A 19,307-nucleotide genomic window follows, 5' to 3' on the forward strand; every position below is an offset into this window, starting at 1 on the left:
AAGTTTTTGATTTTGACAAAGTCCAGTCTATCTGTGTGTCCTTTCGTTGCCTGTGCTGCCAGTATCACATCAACACCTCTTTCTTAAAAGTCTGTTTTCTCCTTCCCACACGTGACCAAACAGGTATCCACAGAGCCAGGCCGTGTTTCCAAATGCAGACATGCACACCACCAGCAGCAGCGCCTCGCCCCCCGTTCTGCTGATGGGACAGGCGGTGCCCCAGCCCAGCTTCCCTGCCTCCCGGCAGTCACCCCTGCAGCCCGCACAGGCCCAGCAGCAGCCACAGCACTTCCTGCAGGTGGGCACTGCCACACACATGCGCCCGGGCACAGGGCAGAGCTCCGCAGCCCTGGGCTGACAGGCCTTTCCTCCCTGGCTTTCAGGGTGGCTCTAGTCCTCAGTTCCGAAACAAACCCCAGACAGATTTGCGTTTGAGGCTTTATAGTTTATGAAGTTTATAATACTTAAAGTTTATAAAGTCTTTGTATATTTAGTAGGAGAAATTTAGACTCAGCTTTTATGCCTCATTTGGTATGTGCTTAAAAGATCCATCTTTAATACTATTCCATCTGACAAATACTATTTACAAAATTTGTATCTAGTATGCTTTGTGTGTAGTTTGGAATATGAGAGAGTATGGGGCAAATTTGAATCAGTAAGATGACTAATGCCTGAGGAAAAAAAAATAGATCCATCTTTAAGAAGTAAATGTTATATGGTATCCATATTTTTGAGAGCAAAAATCAGACACTTATTACTGTGTTTGTCAGACTTGTTAGTGTGTTTATACACAAAGTCTTATACAAATACAAATTACATGTTTAGTTAAAGATTCATCGAAATTGTTTGATAAATACAATAATGTGGCCTGAAGTTGGGGCTTTCTAGGAAAATGTGGGGCACTTTTACCTGTGGTCACTGCTTACCTTAAGCAAGTGCCAAACACACTGGAAGGAGGGAGGGTAAGAGAGAGTGGTTGACATTCAGATGGGACCAGAAGTGTCTGCTCAGGCTCTGACATATGCCCGGAGCACCCCTTCCTGCCCCAGCCCTGCCCCTGTCCTTTGCACATCCTCCCTGGCCTCGAGCCCCCACCACAGGGCAGGCCATGGCTTTCCCTTCGCTCTACCTCCCTGCTTGGGCACCTTCAGAGCCACAGGAGAGTGTTGTGACTAAGATATTTTAAGGACAGTGTTATAAAGATGAAAAGAGTCCTCCTTGAAGGTCTTGAATGCAATTTAATTCCAAAGATGCTAACCCATCTGTGATGTACTTTTCAAAGTTCCCTGGCCTCAAGCATAGGGACAGTCAAGTCAAGACTTCAGCTTTGCATATCTTGTCATTTTGCAGGACACAAGTGATTTCAGATGGGTGCAGGTGAAGGGAGAAGGCAGGGATGGTCTGGGCAGAGTTAGAGGCCTCCACGTCTTTCTTCAGCCCTGGCAGCAAACATGTTGACGGGGACCTGTTCCTCCAAGACATGGGGCTAAGAAGACACAGAGCATTTGGGCCTTCTTGCTGGCCTCCGGGCCCTCACGGTGCGGTGTGGGGAGAGGGGAGGCCTCACAGAGCAGCCAGGCTCTGGGTTTGTGCCAGTAAGAGCACTGTGACTGGAGGCCTTCATGGAAGAAGGCCCCAGGGGCACCTGCTGCAGAGCCAAAGTGCGGGCAAAGTGAATGGAGAGGAAGGGACAGTGTTCCAACAAGAGAGAGACAGACTGAGCTAAAGTGGAGGGGCAGGTGTGCCTGGGGTGCTCTGGGTGGTTTGGACAGGGGAGATTTCATGGATGGGAATAGTGAGGCGAGGGACTGAAGGTGCCAAAGTTAGGGTTTGACCAGCTGAAATTTCTGAGCTTCAAATTAGGAGTCTGACAAACAGCAGTATTTGGGAGTGGTTACAGAATCAGGGACCATGGTGAAAAGTATGCAGACTGCATGTGTGTTTGGTTTCTGCCCTGTCAATGATCTGCTTGTAGTCTCAGGTCCCAACATCCCAAAATATACAGGCCACATGTAGATCATGTGCACCTGTTCAGAAAACCACGCCCCCCCCCAAAGCCTGGTCCCTGGCCCACTGGCCCAAGGGAACCCCTATTGCTGGCAGAGAGCTTGGCTTCTGAATTCCCAACCACCTGGCAGAGCCTCAGGCTCCTTTCTTCCCCACCCACCCTCCCCTGCAAGGTCCCGCCACCACAAGACACCCCCCCTCTGCCCCACCAGCCATGGAGGTGAGTCCTCTAGCCCTTTGTCCTTACTTTCCAGGTGCAGGCACCAACCTCTCTGCACAGTGAGCAGGACTCGCTACTTCTCTCCACCTACTCGCAACAGCCAGGGACCCTGGGCTACCCCCCGCCGCCCCAGGCCTCACGCCCTCCCCGAAGGGTCAGCAGCCTCTCTGAGTCCTCGGGCCTCCAGCAGCCACCCCGGTAGAGCCCTGGCACCTCCGTCGGGTCACAATCAGCTTTAACCAATGGACAGACCATGGGGGTGGCCACAGGAACTGGAGAGAGGAGTTTAAACCCTTGGCTTTTGTGCACACTGCATACATTTCAGAACTCCTGGATGGTAACCATCTCCAGAACGCAGTGGCTGGCCGTGGAAAATGATCAGAATACTGGCCGTGTTTCCCTAGCCTCTGTGTTTCTCGGGCACACTCTACAGCCATACTCGGATGGGAACCGAGTGCCCCACGAAAGCGTCATTACTCAGTTCGCTTAGCAGATGGCACGTCTCGCCATGTCCTCCCCGAGAGCGCACTGGTCCCTCTAGCCGGCTGCGGTCCATCCACACTTGCTAGCTGGCCTTCACTCTCCTGATCCTCTTTCCTTTGCATTCGAGAAACACTGGGTCAGAGATCTGTTGAAGAGAGAGAATAAAGAGATTATTTTTCATTATTTTTAAATGGTGGTTTTTGTTTTAATTTGCACAGCTGCACAGAGGAGATAACTTAGGCACCTTCAGTTTTTAAAAATAAGGAGGTCTTGTGACTTCACTTGGAGACCCAGGAACAAAAATAGCCCACCAATCAGATGGTCGTTGTTAACCAGGCCGCAGACCCACACCCTCTGGCCTGAAACCTAATGGAAGGAGGCTCTTTCTGGTGGTTATTGTTTCCCCTAAATAAAACACTGGACTATTCCTGTTTACTTCCTTGATTGCAACTACAAAGGCAGACTCAAAGCAAAGCACAATCATGCAGCTGATATTCCGGAATTCTGTCGGGAACTCCGAGACGGAACGGGAGGAAGAGGTTTCCCAAGCCAGGCAGGCCCATGGAGCTCCAGGTCCCCGAGGAAACCCCAGGACACGCCGGCCCCTTGAGTCAGAATGCTGCATCTTTCTACAGATCTTTCGTGAGAAGACCGAGGATTGGATTCTCCTTTTCAAAATGCACTTTGCTTTTTTGTATGTTTTGTTATGTTGAGATGTTTCTAAAGAGAAGATTTTATGTAATTAAAAGACGAAGTGTAGTGAATTGTACAGCTGTTGTAATAATGACCTATTTCTATATAAAATAAAATTGTATGGATTATGTGTAAATTATTTTGTATCTGAGACACCAGTTCCTTTCCCAGATATAAAAGCATAAAAGTTTTCCTGTGTTTTTCTGTGAGTGGCCATTTTGTAATAAATTAACAAATTTGTACAATTTCCTCTGGAGGCAGTTTCTGTCCCTTGTTATCTATGCATGCATACATCTTTTCTTCATTGTTTAAATTTTTTTTTTAATTTCAAGATGTTCCTAAGGGTAATCGCAAGCAATCAATGAACAGGTAATGGCATTAGGTTTTTTTAAGCTGCAGCATGGGCACCAACCCGTTAGGTTCCGGTGGAGATGACAGAGACATTCTACATCAAGGCAGTCCCAGCCCATCATTAACCTCATCTGGGCTGGAGTTCATGGGCTCCCCCTGCCAGCACTTAAGATTATGCGGGATGCTCGTGGGGCTCATGTGTCTGTGTGTGAGAGGTGTGTACACACATCGTGTTGATGGGGGGGGAGATAGAACAGCAGCATCTAGGAGGCTTCTGCCAACTACAGACATCCCGTCTTCCCCACGAGGCTTTGTCACCATGACATGAGGATGGAGAATCACTGAGATGGTGATGCTCAGCACAGCCCTTACCACAAATGTTGGTCCAAGAGAACGAAGTTCCTTCCCTTGCTCCGTCGCTACAGCTCTGTGTTTCACCTGCTTCCTGTGAAATAGGAGCAGTGCCTCTGTCCTATGACAAGGAGCAGTTTGGGACGGCACGAGAGGCTATACAGACGACAAAAAAGGAGTTCTGTTCACACAATTGTATTCCTTAAAAAAGGTAAGTCTAAATGCTTTGCATGCATTAGGATCATTTATCCTTTAAAGGACCAGAAATGAACACTTTATTTATTATTTATTTATTTATTTAACAGAGAGAGGGAGGGGTGCAGCGGGAAAGGGAGAAAGAGAATCCCAAGCAGGCTTGACACGGGACTTGATCCCACAACCCTGAGATCATGACCTGAGCCGAAATCAAGAGTTGGGATGCTCTAACCGACTGAGCCACCCAGGCACCCCATGAACCCTCTTTTTAAAACAAAAAGTCTGGGAATGCCTGGCTGGCTCCGTCAATGGAGCATGTGACTCTTGATCTTTGGGTCATGATTTCACGCCCCACATTGGGTGTGGAACCTACTTAAAATGAAATTAAAAATAAATAAAACAAAAATGTAGAAGCTGCTTGTAGGCAAACAGGCTTGAGCAATGTAAAGTAGAAAGGGCCCACAGCGACCCCCTGGCTGAATACAGACAGGCCTAGCAGGTGACCCACCTCAAAATATCCAAAGGCCCTAACTAACCAATGGGCTACTTACCAAAAAAGGGAAAATTCCATACATCACCATACCTCCTCACCTTCCCTCTTTAGAAAACAGCCCCCACCCACTACCTCATTGCAGACACCCTCTCCTTTGCCATCCTGCTCACTGCTCCCTTGCCGTGTATTCAATAAACATATCCTTTATTTTGTCTTGGGTGAAGCCTTTCACGGCCCACGCCACGGGCTTCCACAAGATCATCGCCACACATTTGGGGGCCCCCCATCTGATCAGGAGATTCACCATATTTAGCCACCACAAAAAAGTCTGTGTGAAACTAGAACCATTTTGTAATTGAACTGTCTTGTAAATTCAAAGGTTTATAAATCTGATCTTTCTGTATTTGAATTTTAGTTGGCTGTCAGAATCCTTCTAAGTAAAACAAGATTTTTTTTAATGGAAACAGCATATTTATTGTCCTAGGAGTTTCTAGCTGGAAGCCATTGAAAGAGGGTGGAGTATAGCATGCTACTAATTTAATTTAGCATTGCTTAAATCTTATACATGTTGAGAATCTGGATAAACGCAGAAAACTCTTTATTGTGCCACATTTCTTTAAACCCACATAACATCAGGGGAAGTTTAATCCCCAAGCTTTTGATTCATTTAATTTTGCTCATTAAAAAGTTGTTTTGCAACCCTGTCTTGTTTCCAGAAAAACCATGACCTTTGTCTTTGGAAAACTGTAAAGTCTTGGCTCATGAGAAGGGGCTGAAATGTGAACTCTGGAATACACAAGTTTTGGAATGCTGCTACTGAACACATCTTCCTTTAGCGCCTTCCTTTTGCACCACCACACCCCTTTCATCTCAAAAATCTTCCAGTGGCTTTTCTTAGGAAGTCCCATTGGACCCTCCAGCTGAGCCCAGCACAAATCTGCCCCAGAAGACCCTCCAGCACTTAGGGTTTGTTGCTCCCTTGAGACCGGAGTCTTCTTCCTTGCTGCCCCCACAGGGAAGCATTCAGATCCTGTCTCATTTTTAAGGATTCCCTGGTAATCACTAAAAGTAAAAAGACATGGGAGAGAAGCCCAGCCAACAAATACTGGACACTTACAAAGGACACAAAGTTCATCTTAAAGGTTTTGGTCTGTGGGAGGCCAGCAGTAGACTGGCCTGACCCCTGAGGCTTGGCTGGGAAGAAGCTGGAAGAGCCCACAGGGCTAGACTGAAACATGAGAGCCCCAGCCAGGCTCATGATTATCAGCCCCCTTCAAACCAAATGGTTTTTTATTGTCTGACCTTTACTTAAAGCAGCACAGTTGAGAGCTGAAAGGGATGTTTTGTCGATTTCCACTGGGGGTGGGGGGGTCTATTTGCTTGAAATTTCACAACTTTCAAGATACAAGATCCTGAAATGTTTCTGAGAAAATAAAACATCACAAAGGGTGACACATGACATCTCAACAACCACACTGAAAGAAGACAATGGAGAATGCCTTCAAAACGCTGGGGAGAAATTATTTTCAACCTGAAATTCCATACAAGTGAAAGTATTAATGAATTTGAGGGTTGAATAAAAACCTTCAGATATGTGAGGGCTCAAAAACTTTAGCTCTCATCCTCCCTGTCTTAAGCCACTGAATGGTGTGCTTCTGTGAAGTCAGGGAGTTCATCAAGAATAAAGAAGGCATAGGTCCATGGGTCGAAGTGACTGTTTTAGAATCCCTGGATTGGAGACAGCCAGTTATTAGTCTCTCAGAAGCTCCAGAATGATCCCTCTGGGCACCTCCTCAGATCTCCTTGTCGTCTCTCATATATCTAAGCTACTTGTCCAACCCGACTGCCTAATGCTTCCCCAGGTCCCCTGCCTTTTGCTCCCCTCCCTCAGTATGTCTTCTCCCAGGCTTTATGCCCCAAGAGACAGCAGAGGTGGAAAGCAGCTTACCCCCATACTCACTCCTTACTCTGTCCTCATCTGGCTCCTTCCCACTCCCACTTCCGACTACTTTCCAGTAGTGAAACTTGCTAATATCACTGATACTCTCCTGTTTGGAGAAACTTGTGGGTCCATCTCAATATTTGCCTTACTTGAACTCTGTAGCATGTAGAACCTGTTGACCACTCTGGCTTCCTTCTGACTTAGAATATTTCCAAGTAAGTCTTTTCCTATTGCTCTAATGACAGGTTACTGATTTCTTCAGCCTCCGCTCCCACACCTCTTAAATGTAGAGTCTACACTGGTCTTCTCTCTCCAAATCCTCTTGATTTTACCTCCTTGTTTAACTATAAAATCAGTCTGCTTCTTTCTAATCCCACTGCAACTGCCTTAATTCAGATCCTCCTTGTCTCTATTATGTAGTTTCTTTCTACTCGTTTCCTTCCTACTATCTTCCCCCCCTGCTCCTAATTTGTTCTTCAGTGTAGCTGAATTAATTCTAAAACAAATCTGATCATGGCAGTGCCCTCCTGACAATTCATTACCTGTAATACTCAAACTCACACTATCTCACCTCCCGGCCTAGAGTCTAGAAAGCCGTACTGCTTCAAACCCGTCACCTGCCTCGCTCCACCACTTCTCTGCTTGGCTACCTCCTGCCCATCCTTCCAGCGCAGCACAAACCCTGCTTTCTGCACCCCGACCCACCCATGCATCGGGCCAGACAAGACCCTCGGGTAGCTCCACGGTCCAGGACAGTAAGCACTCGCGTTCAGGAGTGTCCCTCCTCAACGTGAGCACTGCCAAGGCGGCAGCTGTCTCCGACTTCCCTCGGTGCAGCCAGCCCCGCACCGCACCGCACTCAGGTTCAGCAAACGGTGGCCAAATCAATGAGAGAATAGGAAAAACAAACGAGCGTCTTCTTTTCCTGGTCCTGTTCCCATGCAGCTGTGGGCCTGGCTCTAATTTCCTCTGAAGGCTTAGGACAAGAGGCGAGAGATAATACCGCGCCTTCGGAAAGCGGAGGAGGGAACTAAGCGGCTAGCAACCGGGTGCTGAGAGCGCGGCCGGAGTGCGCAGCCGCGGCCCGCCCCAGGAGCCCCGCCCCCGAAGTGCGCTCGCTTTTCCCCCGGCGCGCGCCGCTTACGTCGTAGCCTCGCCTCTCCCCTTCCAAGCGCCTCCACGCGACCCGGAAGTTGTACTTGTGACGCTGCTTTCCCTCTCCCACAATACCGCGCGCTCTTCCTTTCCAACCAGGGCCCGGCAGAGTGAGTATGGGCGCGGGGACCCGGCTTCAGGAATCTGGTTCAATCCTCTCTCGGGATTGTGCTGACCCGCACTGCGAGATTTCTCTTAGGCCGGCCCGGGACTCCGCGTTCTGAGGAGACGGGAATCCGTGCTGTTTAGGGGCTCCCGTAGCCTGGAGGGGAGACTGGCCAGGCTTAGGGAGACAAGCCTGCAGGGGTTTCCGGGGCGGGAGCATCTGAGGGGCGCGGATGCTTTCGCCGCTGGGTGACCGGCTTGGCTTTGCCGATACCTGGGGCTTCAGGTGCCTGGCCGAGCCCTCTGTACCTGGACGCGCCCCGAGGGTGACAGCGTGAGGCCGGGCTCGGGAGGGAGGAGTTGGCTTGTGCTGGTTCCCACTCTGCTCTGAACTTCCTTGTCCCTGGGTTTAGATGGCTCCCGCGAAGAAGGGTGGCGAGAAGAAGAAGGGCCGTTCTGCCATCAACGAAGTAGTGACCAGAGAATACACCATCAACATTCACAAGCGCATCCATGGAGTGTGAGTATCCCTGCAGTCGGCCGGGTGCCTTGCTGGTTGGGGGCTCCCGAACTCACGCTTTTAGTTGTCACTCGGAGGTCTGTCTAGTTGTTGAAAAGCTAGGTGGTCTGGAAATTGGGCCTTCTTCGGAAGCCCAAATCTGTATTCCATGGCCCCCATTAAAAGTTTAAAGGGTTTAAAGTGTAATCCTCAGAGGTTAATGACTGGACACAAAAGATTGAGTAATAGTTTCTGGGAGAGCCAGTTGAGGGGAACTTGGTGGTGGTAAAATCATTTCACTCGGCGCTTTGTAAATTGGGTAAACCTGGGCAAGCTAAAGGGTAAAAGATGTGTATAGGAAGGAAGGCAAGCTTTTAAAAAAATGTCTAAAGCTGACCAATTAACTAAAACTGTGTCCAGCCCAGGATGTGAACACATAAAGATTATACTTTAGTTCCTGACCCACACAAATATGTACTAATACTGGTTGAGTGATAATACCAGGAGACTATTAGACAAAAAGAACGTATCAGTGGAGTTAGGGGGCAGTATTTGTGCAAAGGATACGTGGGTGTTGGGGATTTGTGATGTACGAGAATATTGCGAATGATTTTGAATGTTGTAGTTCGTGGTTTTTTTTGTCTAGGGTTTGGTTTTTAGTCCTTAGGCTTAGTGAGTTTTCCCCCCTTCTGCATATGTGTTTACTGCTGCGAATGGGACCAAATCTTTCTTGAATACTGTCACTTAGAATATTTTTTTTAAAGATAGAATTTCATTTTAAAACCTACATCCACAAGCAAGCCCATTTCTCCCCACTAGTACGTATGTATATTTCCTGTTTGGCTTCATCACAGCTTGTAAAGAGAGACAAAGTAACCTTAAGCTAAAGAAAGAATTATTTTGGCTCATATGATTCTCAAGTCTCACTGACTTGGACTTAGATAATTTTTCCTTAATTAAAAGTTCACAAAATGTTTCAATAGGTAAAAGACACCAAAAGCAAATACAGAATTGAAATGAGGTGGTGACTGATTCTAGATTCTCAGGCATTGAGGTGATATTTGCACACTGATCTTTACATAGAAACAACGTTGAAATAAGCTGGAAAGGTGTTTGGCTTTTAAGTCTTGGGTGCTTTCCATGCTGTAGAGTCTGTTGGCAAAATTTCTCAAAAATAACATTCTAATGTGGAGCCTATTAGTGCCTAAACACTTAATTTTGTTTGGCATATTAGCTGCAGCAGTCTAGCCACACAGCTGGTCAGGTTAAAAATACAACTTTAAAATCAAGACCAAATTTTAATTAACCGCCTATAGATTTTTATATTGGAGCCCTTTATTTTTGTCTCCTGAATGTTCTGCTCTTGAGGACCAAGTGTCTAAGGTCAGAATTTCGATATTAAGCTCCTCAGAGTAATAGAGGAAAGTGGTAGCAAAATTCCTGGGCTAACTTACAGTCCCTGCCTTTCGGGGAAAAAAACACCACCTTGTTAACTAGTTAAGGTAAAGACCCACACAAATTCTTGTCCCCTTAACAGACATTCTCTAAAATGGCAGAGTATGACTGGCAACCAGAAACATGGAGCGAGATTGGTTTAACTTTGTCCCCTGGAAGTCATGGGCCAGGGCTGAGGGGTGGCTGTAAGTAGGTTTGCATGTTGTTGAAGAGCTTTGGGGAAGGCCTACGTGTGCAGAAACAGGAAAGGAACATCTCTGGGTTCTGGCTGATACTGCCTTCAAACTGTCAGTGGATAGAAGTGAAGTCCCTAACAGTGGACGTTCTGTCCCCAAAACCTTCAGCTGGAGATTTCAGTAGTAATTGGCCCAGAGAAAAATAATGAGACCTGGTCAGCTGGTAACCCTGCTTCCCATCTCCTAATTTTGTATGTATATACCTCTATTCAATGAGAAGTGCAGTACTCCAGGGCATACTACAGAATTCTCCTTTGCCATTCCTCTTCCAGTCACGTTCCTGCACACAGGAACATTAGCCCCAGAATCATAACAATACAGAGGACTAGCCAGAGTCATACTAAGTCATTAGAAATAAGTTTCTTTGAGAAATTGTCTTAGTACGGTTTTTAGAAGATCAGCAGAGAGGCCAGATTGCCCTAATACAGTGAGCAAACATCAAAGTTCATGTTTCTCTCCCTTTCTTAACTTTAATCTTGGGTAACATTAAATGCACAATGTAATAGTAAGTACATATTCAGATAAGGGATACCATATCGCTGTTCTTTCATTGGATAGATCTTGAAATAGCAGTGGACTTGAAAGATGATGAGGTGACGGTTGGGGAGGAGCACTTGTTCAGTCTTCATTTGAAACACTTGGAAGTCTGTCTTGTTTTCTTTTGCGCGGTCTTCTCAGAAAATGCAGGCAGTTCAGAAGTAAATGGCCAAAACCATGAATCTCTCCTTGTAGGATACCAGCACTCTTGTTGAAAGTTCTTGAACTGGATGCTGTTCAAGCATCCAGTTCAAGAACCAAAGTGACTTCCCTTGCTGGCGTTCCATTCGAGGCCAGTCAGCCTCTGAATCCTCTGACTGGGAGATCCTGATACCTGATATAATGCAATTCCTGGGGGTATGCAAGTCAGTAGCCCCAGGAAGGAATTTGAAGAGTCTGAGAGATTTTTGTTCTCTCCTTATTAGCCTAGAATTCCAAGCCATGCCTTCCAAGGTTCTTAGTTAAGGAAAATGATTATAGTTTTAGTCGAGGCAAACTGGTATCTGTCTTTGAGTTTTCCTTTATTATTTTCCTAAAGTGGGCTCTCTTCATTAGTGATTGATGGGGTGACTCACATTAATATTTTGAATGCCTGAGGGAGAATGTTTATTTGATTTAACAAATGGACTACAGTACTAACTCTGAACTCCTGGGATAGTTACTGTTCCAGAATTCATAGCGGGAGCCACTGCAGACAGATTGTGCATAAGTGGGGTTATTGCCACACCTGGATTTCTCGTGTGATCCACAGTGCCATTTGCAGCAACCTCTTGAGTCTTGTGGAAGGCACTGTTTTGATGTGGTTATTTGGGGGTATTTTTGATAGCACATGATACACAGCAAAACAGTCCATTCAGGCACTGAAGTGTGGAACAAAATTTCTTGCACTGGGCATTTCTAAGGAAAACTATTTTTATGAGGGATTTAAATGTGCAGTAGTAGCCACATTGGGCTTGGTACTTCACTGAATACCCGTGTGTGAGCCAAGGAACCGTCGTGTGCAGTGTCTCACCTGGGGTCTCTGAGATAGCTTCTGGGTCAAAAATCCAGTGCCTTTGTGCATTAATCCTGCTTGGGAGTAACCACGTTTCCTTCCCTCGTTTTGGGAGCATATCAAGCACTTAACTGAGTATTAGGCACAGTCCTGGGCTGTGCAGATCAGGAAATCAAAGACCCTATCTTTTTAGTTTACTTAGTAAGAAATTTAGATACAAAAAGGCAAAAAGTGCCAGGTGGAAAGTCAGTGGGGTAAAGGGTGCAGTTTTAAAGGCCACACAGATGATGGGACTTGTGAAAATTATAGGTGTGAAACAAGTTTTTCAGGCACTTTGTGCTTTGTTATAAAACTCCCAAGTGAAGACCTGAATCCTTTGGCCATTTCTCAGCCCTTCTTTGTTGGGTAGCGATTGTTTATTTTTCATTTTTCTGTGGAAATGCTTATTCGTTTTACTTAAGATTCCAGTCCTGAGCTTTTCTTATTGCTCCTGTAGCTGCTAACTTTGTGGTTCCTCCTCACATCCTCTTTTTAAATTAAAGATTTATTTACTTGAGAGAGAGAGAGAGAGCGCCATGGCGGGTGCAGAGGGAGAGAGAATCTTAAGTAGACTCCATGCTGAGCATGGAGCCCAACGCAGGACTCAATCTCAGGACCTGATCCAAAATCAAGAATCAGATGCTTAACCGACTGTGCCACCCAGGCACCCCTCCTCCTTACATCCTCTTTCCATCATTCTCCTAATGTTGAAGAGCCCCAGGACTCTCTGTTTTCCATCCATGCTTGGTAATAGCAACTGGTCTTAGGGCCTCAAACATAAATCTACTGTTCATTTGGGTATTTAGGCATCGCAAACCAAACTCTAGTGTTCATCTTTTCTCCTGACTTCCCCATTTCTCTTGTGGCTTGCCCTGTGTTAGTCATTGTCAAGTGAGCATGTCCTTTTGGCTCTGCCTTCCACAGTTTTATCAATTGCACTGGTCCCACCACTGTTCTCTCTCACTTGAATGGTTACAGTTAGCACCTCCCTGCTCCTGGTTTTCCCTCCTTCACCCCCAAGCACCCGGTCCATTCTGAAACCCTCCTGGCTTCTCATCTTATTCTAAAAGCCCAACTTCTTGCTCTGATTCCACATGAGCTGGCTGCTTACTTTCTTAATCATACCAGGTACGTACCTGATTCAGGGTAGCTGGTTTTATTTTTTACTTTTTCCTTCTGCCTGAATGCTTTTCTCACAGATGTCTAAATGGCTGCCCTCATGATCTGCAGATCTTAACTCCAGGATCATCTTAGCCATCTTATTTAAACCTGAATTCGCTTTCCCTCATGTTCCCTCTTTCTCTTCCCTGGTTTATTTTTCTCTATAGTACTTGATACTATCTCATGGACTCCATGTATCACCTGCATAAGCTACCTGAATAACTGGATTTTGTCTGTTGGACCTACTGCTGTTATTTCAGGCATTTCTAGATGGTCAAGTGTTTAAGTGAATGAACTGAGCTTGCTTGATAGGTTCTAAAAATAGCAAGGAGGCTGATGAGGGTAGAGCAAAGGGCAGAAGGGGAGACGGTGAGAGAAGAGGCAGAGTGGGGTGGGAAGGCAGTCATCTTTCGTAGGCATGTAAGGTCACTGCAGATTTCAGAGCAGAGTTAAGTCACTGTAGCATGCTCTGTGTTACTTTTATTGGATTTCATAAAATTCACTCCCATCTAACAAAAGTGGAACACCTAGTATGTGCCGGGCCCTGCATTGGGTTACAGAGGTGAATGGTTGACCTGGCCCCTTCTCTGACCTTCACAGTCCTGGGTGGTGGGGACACCTTTTTAGACTTGGGTCTTTCCCCCACCCCCGGAAATGGCCTTCACTTGTCCAAATGCTTGACCATTTCAGCCTGTAGCAAAGTTTTGGCTTTTTCACATTGTTTAAAAAATATGAAATTCAAATAAATTTATGTACCCTCATTTAAACAACAAGTTAATAGTACTTAAGAGTTGGAATAAGACGTGAGTTAATGACAGTGCCTAACACATGCCGACAGCTTCATAGAATTAACTGTTGTCAAGAGGAAATATGTACAGTTTTAGCCAAGACCAAGTTAATAATGAACCTTTGAATTAGTATTGAATGATCTTCAAAAACATGCCATGTCTTAAGATATAACAATCTATATTTTGATCTGAAGACACTTTTATAGTATGTGTATTTTATGTTCAAGCATATCCTGTCAGCATCTCTCAGGATCATCTGCAGAGCTCCTATCCCACATCACTGAAAGTGGATTGTGCGTTTTCTGTGTCCCCAGTATTAATATCACCTGCTGGGCGTTATACAGTAGTGGAAAAGGGGATTATTCCTACCTTAAGGTTTGGTTTAGATTTTGTTTTATGAAAATTGGACAGCGCGTTACATATTTCGTTTAATTTTGTGCTTATTTAATTCATTTACTGACTTTGAATCTCAGGGGTTTTAAGAAGCGTGCCCCTCGGGCACTCAAAGAGATCCGGAAATTTGCCATGAAGGAGATGGGAACTCCAGATGTGCGCATTGACACCAGGCTCAACAAAGCTGTCTGGGCCAAAGGAATAAGGTGCTAAAATTATTAAAATTTTTTTTTTTTAGAAAACTTTTATAATTACACTAGCTTTAAATCAACTCTGCACAGTTTCTGTAAGTTCAATAATTAGCTAATGCATATGGAAGTATTTCCTTAAAATGATGATGGCTCAAAGGGTGGGGTAGCATCTGCAGGGAAGCCCTTTGACGTGGCATTTGAACGGAAACCCAGGTGATGAAGGAGCCAGCAGTGTGAGGGCTGAGTAAGAGCATTACATGAAGAACAAATTTGGTGCGAGCTGGGAACAGGTGGTGAAGGTGGACTAGAATAAGTGACTTGAACAGTGAATGAGGATGGAGAGTTAGGAAGGGGATAGACCATGTGGCATCTAGACATAATGGGAAATAATTGACACAGTGGTTTTTTTAAGAGTGGGCAGTTTTGCCCACCCTCCCTGGTGGGGGGGCTGGGCATCTTTGATGTCATTCCTGGGGATTTCCACAGGTCAAGGGCTCTGTTCTACATTCCACAGTGCACAAGGCAGCACCCCCACAACACCCCCGACCCAGTTGTCAGTAGTGCCAAAGGGTGTGCTTTTTGCTGTGGAGGGTGATGTAAGGTGCTGGAGTAGACCTAGGTGACTAGGAGGCCGGGGCGGGGGGGCACACAACTGTCTGCATCTGTGTGGTATTTCACCACTGGAATGAGAGACCTGAGATTCAGCCCTGCCGTGCTAGCAGTGAGCATTTTTATAGAGGAGATGTGTCTGATAAAGGAGTGGCCAAAGAGGTCCCTTAAGATGATGGGGGAGGTGGGGACTGGTGTCACAAAAGCCGAGAGGAGTCCTGAGTTTTGGAACACTTTGTGTCCTCAGACCAATTAAAGGAGATAGGCCACCGTAATGCCGCTGTGGTTGGTGAGAGGAGAGGCTTGTGTGTGAGAGAGGGGAACGGAACAGTCTTTAGTCTTCTCTGTTGAATGTAGTGTGCAGAGTGGTGTTTTGCAAATTTACATTGAATATAGACAAATCCTGTGACCAAGATGTGGGTATTGGTGATAAGAGGGGAAAGACCTAGCAGGTTTGAGCCTGTGTTTCTGCGTAGATTGAGTATCAGTGGTTGCTGCCCGCTAAGACCCGTATATATCCTGAGATGGTAGCATTTAACGTCCACCTGTGGGGACGTATATTTTCCAGGGAACTGGGCCTGCAGCACCTGAGCAGATTCACATAAAGGACAGAGCATTAGAAGCATGTTACAGATGTGGGGATAGGCGTCAATACCGTTGGCAGCTATTTTCTTATAGGAAGCATTGACTCAAGCAGCACGTTCATATTTTTATTAGGAATGTTCCATACCGTATCCGCGTGCGGTTGTCCAGAAAACGTAACGAGGATGAAGATTCACCAAACAAGCTCTACACACTGGTTACCTATGTACCTGTCACCACTTTCAAAAGTAAGTTTTACTCCATCCTACAAAGCTGTTTGGGTTAGAAACGCATCCTTACCCTTTAGAACCCAGATTCATCTGTCTCAACAAATACTTAATTGTGCGTCTATATACCCAGCATCCTTCTAATAGGGAAATGCGTAACAGGCATAATCAGTAAACCTTCATGTTAGGCTGTGGGGCAACGGATGAAGATACAAAACAGGTCCATATCTGGGTTGTAAAAAGGTAGAATACTAGCCTAAACACTTCAAGACAAGGTTTTTGGAATGTTAGAAGTGTGAGGTGTGGGTATGGAAGTTGACTGGCTGTCTCTTTTGCAGATCTACAGACAGTTAATGTGGATGAGAACTAATCGCTGATTGTCAAATAAAGGTATAAAACTGCTTCATGTTTTGGTTTTCCTTTTTTAGTTGCAGTATACAGTTGACTCTTGAAGAACATGGAGGTTAGAGTCACAGATTATAGTCAACTACCCAAAATTTACCAATAAAGTAAGCTAGAGAAAACATTAAATCACGAGAAAATATATTTACGGTACTCTATCAAAAAGAAAAATCCACATATAAGTGGACCCATGTAGTACAATAGTCAGCTGTAGTATCTCTGTGCAGTTCCAGTTACATAGGATCATTTGGAGAGCTTTTCCTAAATGGCATGCCTGTGCCCCTTCCCCTAGCCCCTGGGATTTCTGAGTATTTGGGTAGAGCCTAAGCATGTTTTTAAAGGTGATGTGCTGGCCTGGGAAAACCTTTTAGGTATCTGGGACATTGGAGGTATACTGTTAATTCTAAGGAACATTTTCTGGAGACTGGCATGTAGAACTCAATTACCTTTGGCCACTTTTCACATTTGAACAAATTTAAATGATGTAACTGATAGATTTAATGAACTGTATTTGATAGTATGTCCCTAAGCTGTTTATATCTGTTGAGTATGCTTGTCAAAAGGTATAGAACAGTCTGATTTTTGATGGGTAATCAGATATATGGCTTCGGTGCACAATTCATATGTTCAGCTTACCTTTTTGTAACAGCCCCCTGAAGTGTTTTTAATCCCAGTTTACATGGACCTGAAGCTCAGAGGAGGGTTAAAAATCAGCTGAGTTCAGTCTGAAAGCAGTGTAGTAAGGATTCTTAACACCCCTGACATACTGAGTGCTGCTCTGAAGAGGTCCCTCTTGAAGCCCCAAGGGTGACGGTAGTACACAGGCAGTGGGAGTTAAGGACCACCTACCGTGTATTGCACAATTGTGTATTGCACAATTCATGGAGGAGTGGCAAGACACGAGTATAAATTATAAGAACCAAGTCAATACAAAAATTTATTTATTAAAAAACTTGGAGGCCAACGTTGAAAGCATGGTTTGTACACATTTTTGGAAGGACAAAGTGAATACAACCAAATATATTAAAATGGTTTCAATTACCAGCATTGAAACAAAATTAGTGCAAAAAAAGCCAAATACAATTGCACAGATAGTGGCTCTTGGATCTTGAAAGTGAACTTGATTTGTGACCTCTCTCCCATTATCCAAGTGAAAAATGAGAGCTTGGGCTTTTGTCTGTGGTTTATTAGTATGATACATTTGACTCTTCTGTTCCATCTGAGAACGAAGTCATACTAGCATCACAGCAGAAGTGCCCTGAAATTTCAGCAAATCTGATAAAAGTGAAATTGCAAGTCACAGCATCAAGGGAACTAATGTATGGATACCCTATAGCACTGTAATAACCAACTAATAATTCTCGTAATAAATAGAAATGCTTGAGGGTTGCATCAATTCCCCTGGCCACAGCTGTGGCTGTCAGGTTGCTTATCCAGATACCCAGCTTGTAAGATACACTCAGAATGAATTCAACTAAAATCTGAATTTTAGGGCTGACAACCCACAAAACTGCTCCGTGCTTTGGTATGGCAGACTCGTCTCTGCAACCCGCTCTCTTGCTACAGGCTACTCAGCTTGAGTTCAGGCTGTGATTGGCGGCTCATTTCCAGAGTTTTGAGACTGTACTGATTGATCTTGGCATTTTCAAGTTTGGATTTAATGTCCAGCGGCTTTTCAAAAAAGTTGACTAATGACTGTTCAGTCAGAAGTGAAGCTAAAATATGCTCAAGGGACACAGTCCAGTCCCCTTCTGCCTCTTCAGGAAATGTCTGGGAGTCCTGGACAATCTTGCCAGGGCTGGTGTCTGCAAAAACCGAGTCCTGCTCGGGAGAAAGAGCTGGAGCCCGCAGCTCCTCCCCGCCTTCCTGGGAGCAGCTTCCAGAGCTGCTGCCTCGCTGCCCCACTTCCCCGATCTGCAGCAGCAGGGTGGTTACCGTGGCGATGGCTTGATACAAATCGTTTTCTTCTGGATCTTCATGGAACATACTGTACAGAGTTTTACAGAACTGGATAAATTCTCTCTGGAATTAAAAGTACATAGAGCAGCATAACCAGGATGGAAGTATAATGCATTTTTTTAAACTTCATACTAAGTTCTTAGAGAAAACGACATCATACTCTTAGAAGCAGGTTACAAGAAAAGGCAGTTGGCCCTTCTACTCTGAGAACATACTACTAACAGTGACCCCAGGGACTTTCACCACACACTTCAAAGTGTGCTATTTGTCTAGACAGCGACTACTCAAAGGTGTGTACCCTTTAATCCAGCAAATCAATCTGTAGCAATGGATCCAAAAGCTAGAGAGACTTGTTTATAATGATGTTTAATCTAGGATTTACAATAGGAACAAAGTTAGAAACAGCTTAAATACTAGGACTAAATAAAATTATAGCTTGTTCATCTGATAGGAATACGATGGGGTAACTAAAAGCTGTAAAATGAAATAAAACAGTGATGCCTGATGCTTTTTCAAGTTACAGCCACACTGCTGCTCAGTTGGGAGAATATGAATGTAATGTGATGAAAGTTCCAGTGGCACTTAGCTATATATTTACTCTGGGAATAGGGACATGGTTGAGAACTAATTTAGGAGAGATCTCCACGATTTTGAAGTAAATGAAAGCAAGGTGTTAGGACAGCCTATTTTTGTTCATAGCAAAAACTGACGTGACGTATATCAGAATGTTAGTACTGGTGGCGCTGGGGGATGAGATTTGACTTTTTTTAATTGAGGTGTAACTGATCAACAGAATTGCAGTGTGACTATATCCAAGAGGTAGAATGAAAACATGAAACTCCCCAACACTTCTGAAATATTCCAGGAAGTGTTAATGCCACATATTCTGTAGTCAAAAAAGACCAAGAAACACTGTGTGCTAAATTCCACTCGTGAAGGTTCACAGTACACATTACCACCAAAAAGAATGAAATCCTTTAATAAAAGGAACATTTCCAACTTGAAGCCTACATTTTACAAACTTTGGGAGGAATCTTTTTCAAATAAAAACCTAGCCCCATCATGGCATTTCAATGTAGTCTAGATACTGCTCAAAGGTTTTGAAGAGCCTTATCAGTAATGTGTATTACATAGCTAATGATTTTTGAGAAACTGGAGAGAACAGTAATCCCTTCTAAGGGAAGAATGCTGTGTCCACAGTGCCCCCCACCCCCAAATGCTATCAATTCTAGGCAATAAA

The 19,307-nt window shown here is 44.9% G+C and overlaps 3 protein-coding genes across 8 annotated transcripts in view; 2 read left to right on the top strand and 1 right to left on the bottom strand.

Moving 5' to 3' along the window:
* Window positions 1-3,612, top strand: part of NPAS2 (neuronal PAS domain protein 2) — a 151,583-nt gene extending 147,971 nt beyond the window's left edge. For 2 of the 3 annotated variants that reach the window (XM_028104080.1, XM_028104082.2), the window contains 2 exons: window positions 124-298; window positions 2,262-3,612. In XM_028104080.1, coding sequence (XP_027959881.1) covers window positions 124-298; window positions 2,262-2,429 — 343 coding nt within the window. In that variant the 3' untranslated portion in view covers window positions 2,430-3,612. The remainder of the gene's footprint in view (window positions 1-123; window positions 299-2,261) is intronic. The other variant, XM_028104081.1, reaches the window with a different exon arrangement.
* A 4,288-nt stretch (window positions 3,613-7,900) lies between these two features.
* On the top strand, window positions 7,901-16,237 carry RPL31 (ribosomal protein L31). 2 transcript variants are annotated; one of them, XM_028103851.2, is made up of 5 exons: window positions 7,901-8,000; window positions 8,409-8,515; window positions 14,178-14,303; window positions 15,615-15,727; window positions 16,045-16,237. In XM_028103851.2, the coding sequence occupies exons 2-5, from the start codon at window positions 8,409-8,411 to the stop codon at window positions 16,074-16,076; spliced, it is 378 nt and encodes a 125-aa protein (XP_027959652.1). In that variant the 5' UTR covers window positions 7,901-8,000; the 3' UTR covers window positions 16,077-16,237. The 2 variants fall into 2 exon arrangements, with proteins under 2 accessions (XP_027959652.1, XP_087882690.1); XM_088026564.1 differs by lacking the exon at window positions 7,901-8,000 and adding an exon at window positions 13,932-14,079 and having other exon boundaries at window positions 8,428-8,515.
* A 795-nt stretch (window positions 16,238-17,032) lies between these two features.
* Window positions 17,033-19,307, bottom strand: part of TBC1D8 (TBC1 domain family member 8) — a 100,866-nt gene continuing 98,591 nt past the window's right edge. For all 3 annotated transcript variants that reach the window (XM_028103855.2, XM_028103854.2, XM_028103853.2), the window contains one exon: window positions 17,033-18,130. In XM_028103855.2, coding sequence (XP_027959656.1) covers window positions 17,669-18,130 — 462 coding nt within the window. In that variant the 3' untranslated portion in view covers window positions 17,033-17,668. The remainder of the gene's footprint in view (window positions 18,131-19,307) is intronic.

This window comes from Eumetopias jubatus, unplaced genomic scaffold (genome assembly GCF_037043125.1).
Source record: "Eumetopias jubatus isolate StellerSeaLion01/CBP00866 unplaced genomic scaffold, mEumJub1_p1.0 scaffold_9, whole genome shotgun sequence".
Taxonomy (NCBI): Eukaryota; Metazoa; Chordata; class Mammalia; order Carnivora; family Otariidae; genus Eumetopias; species Eumetopias jubatus.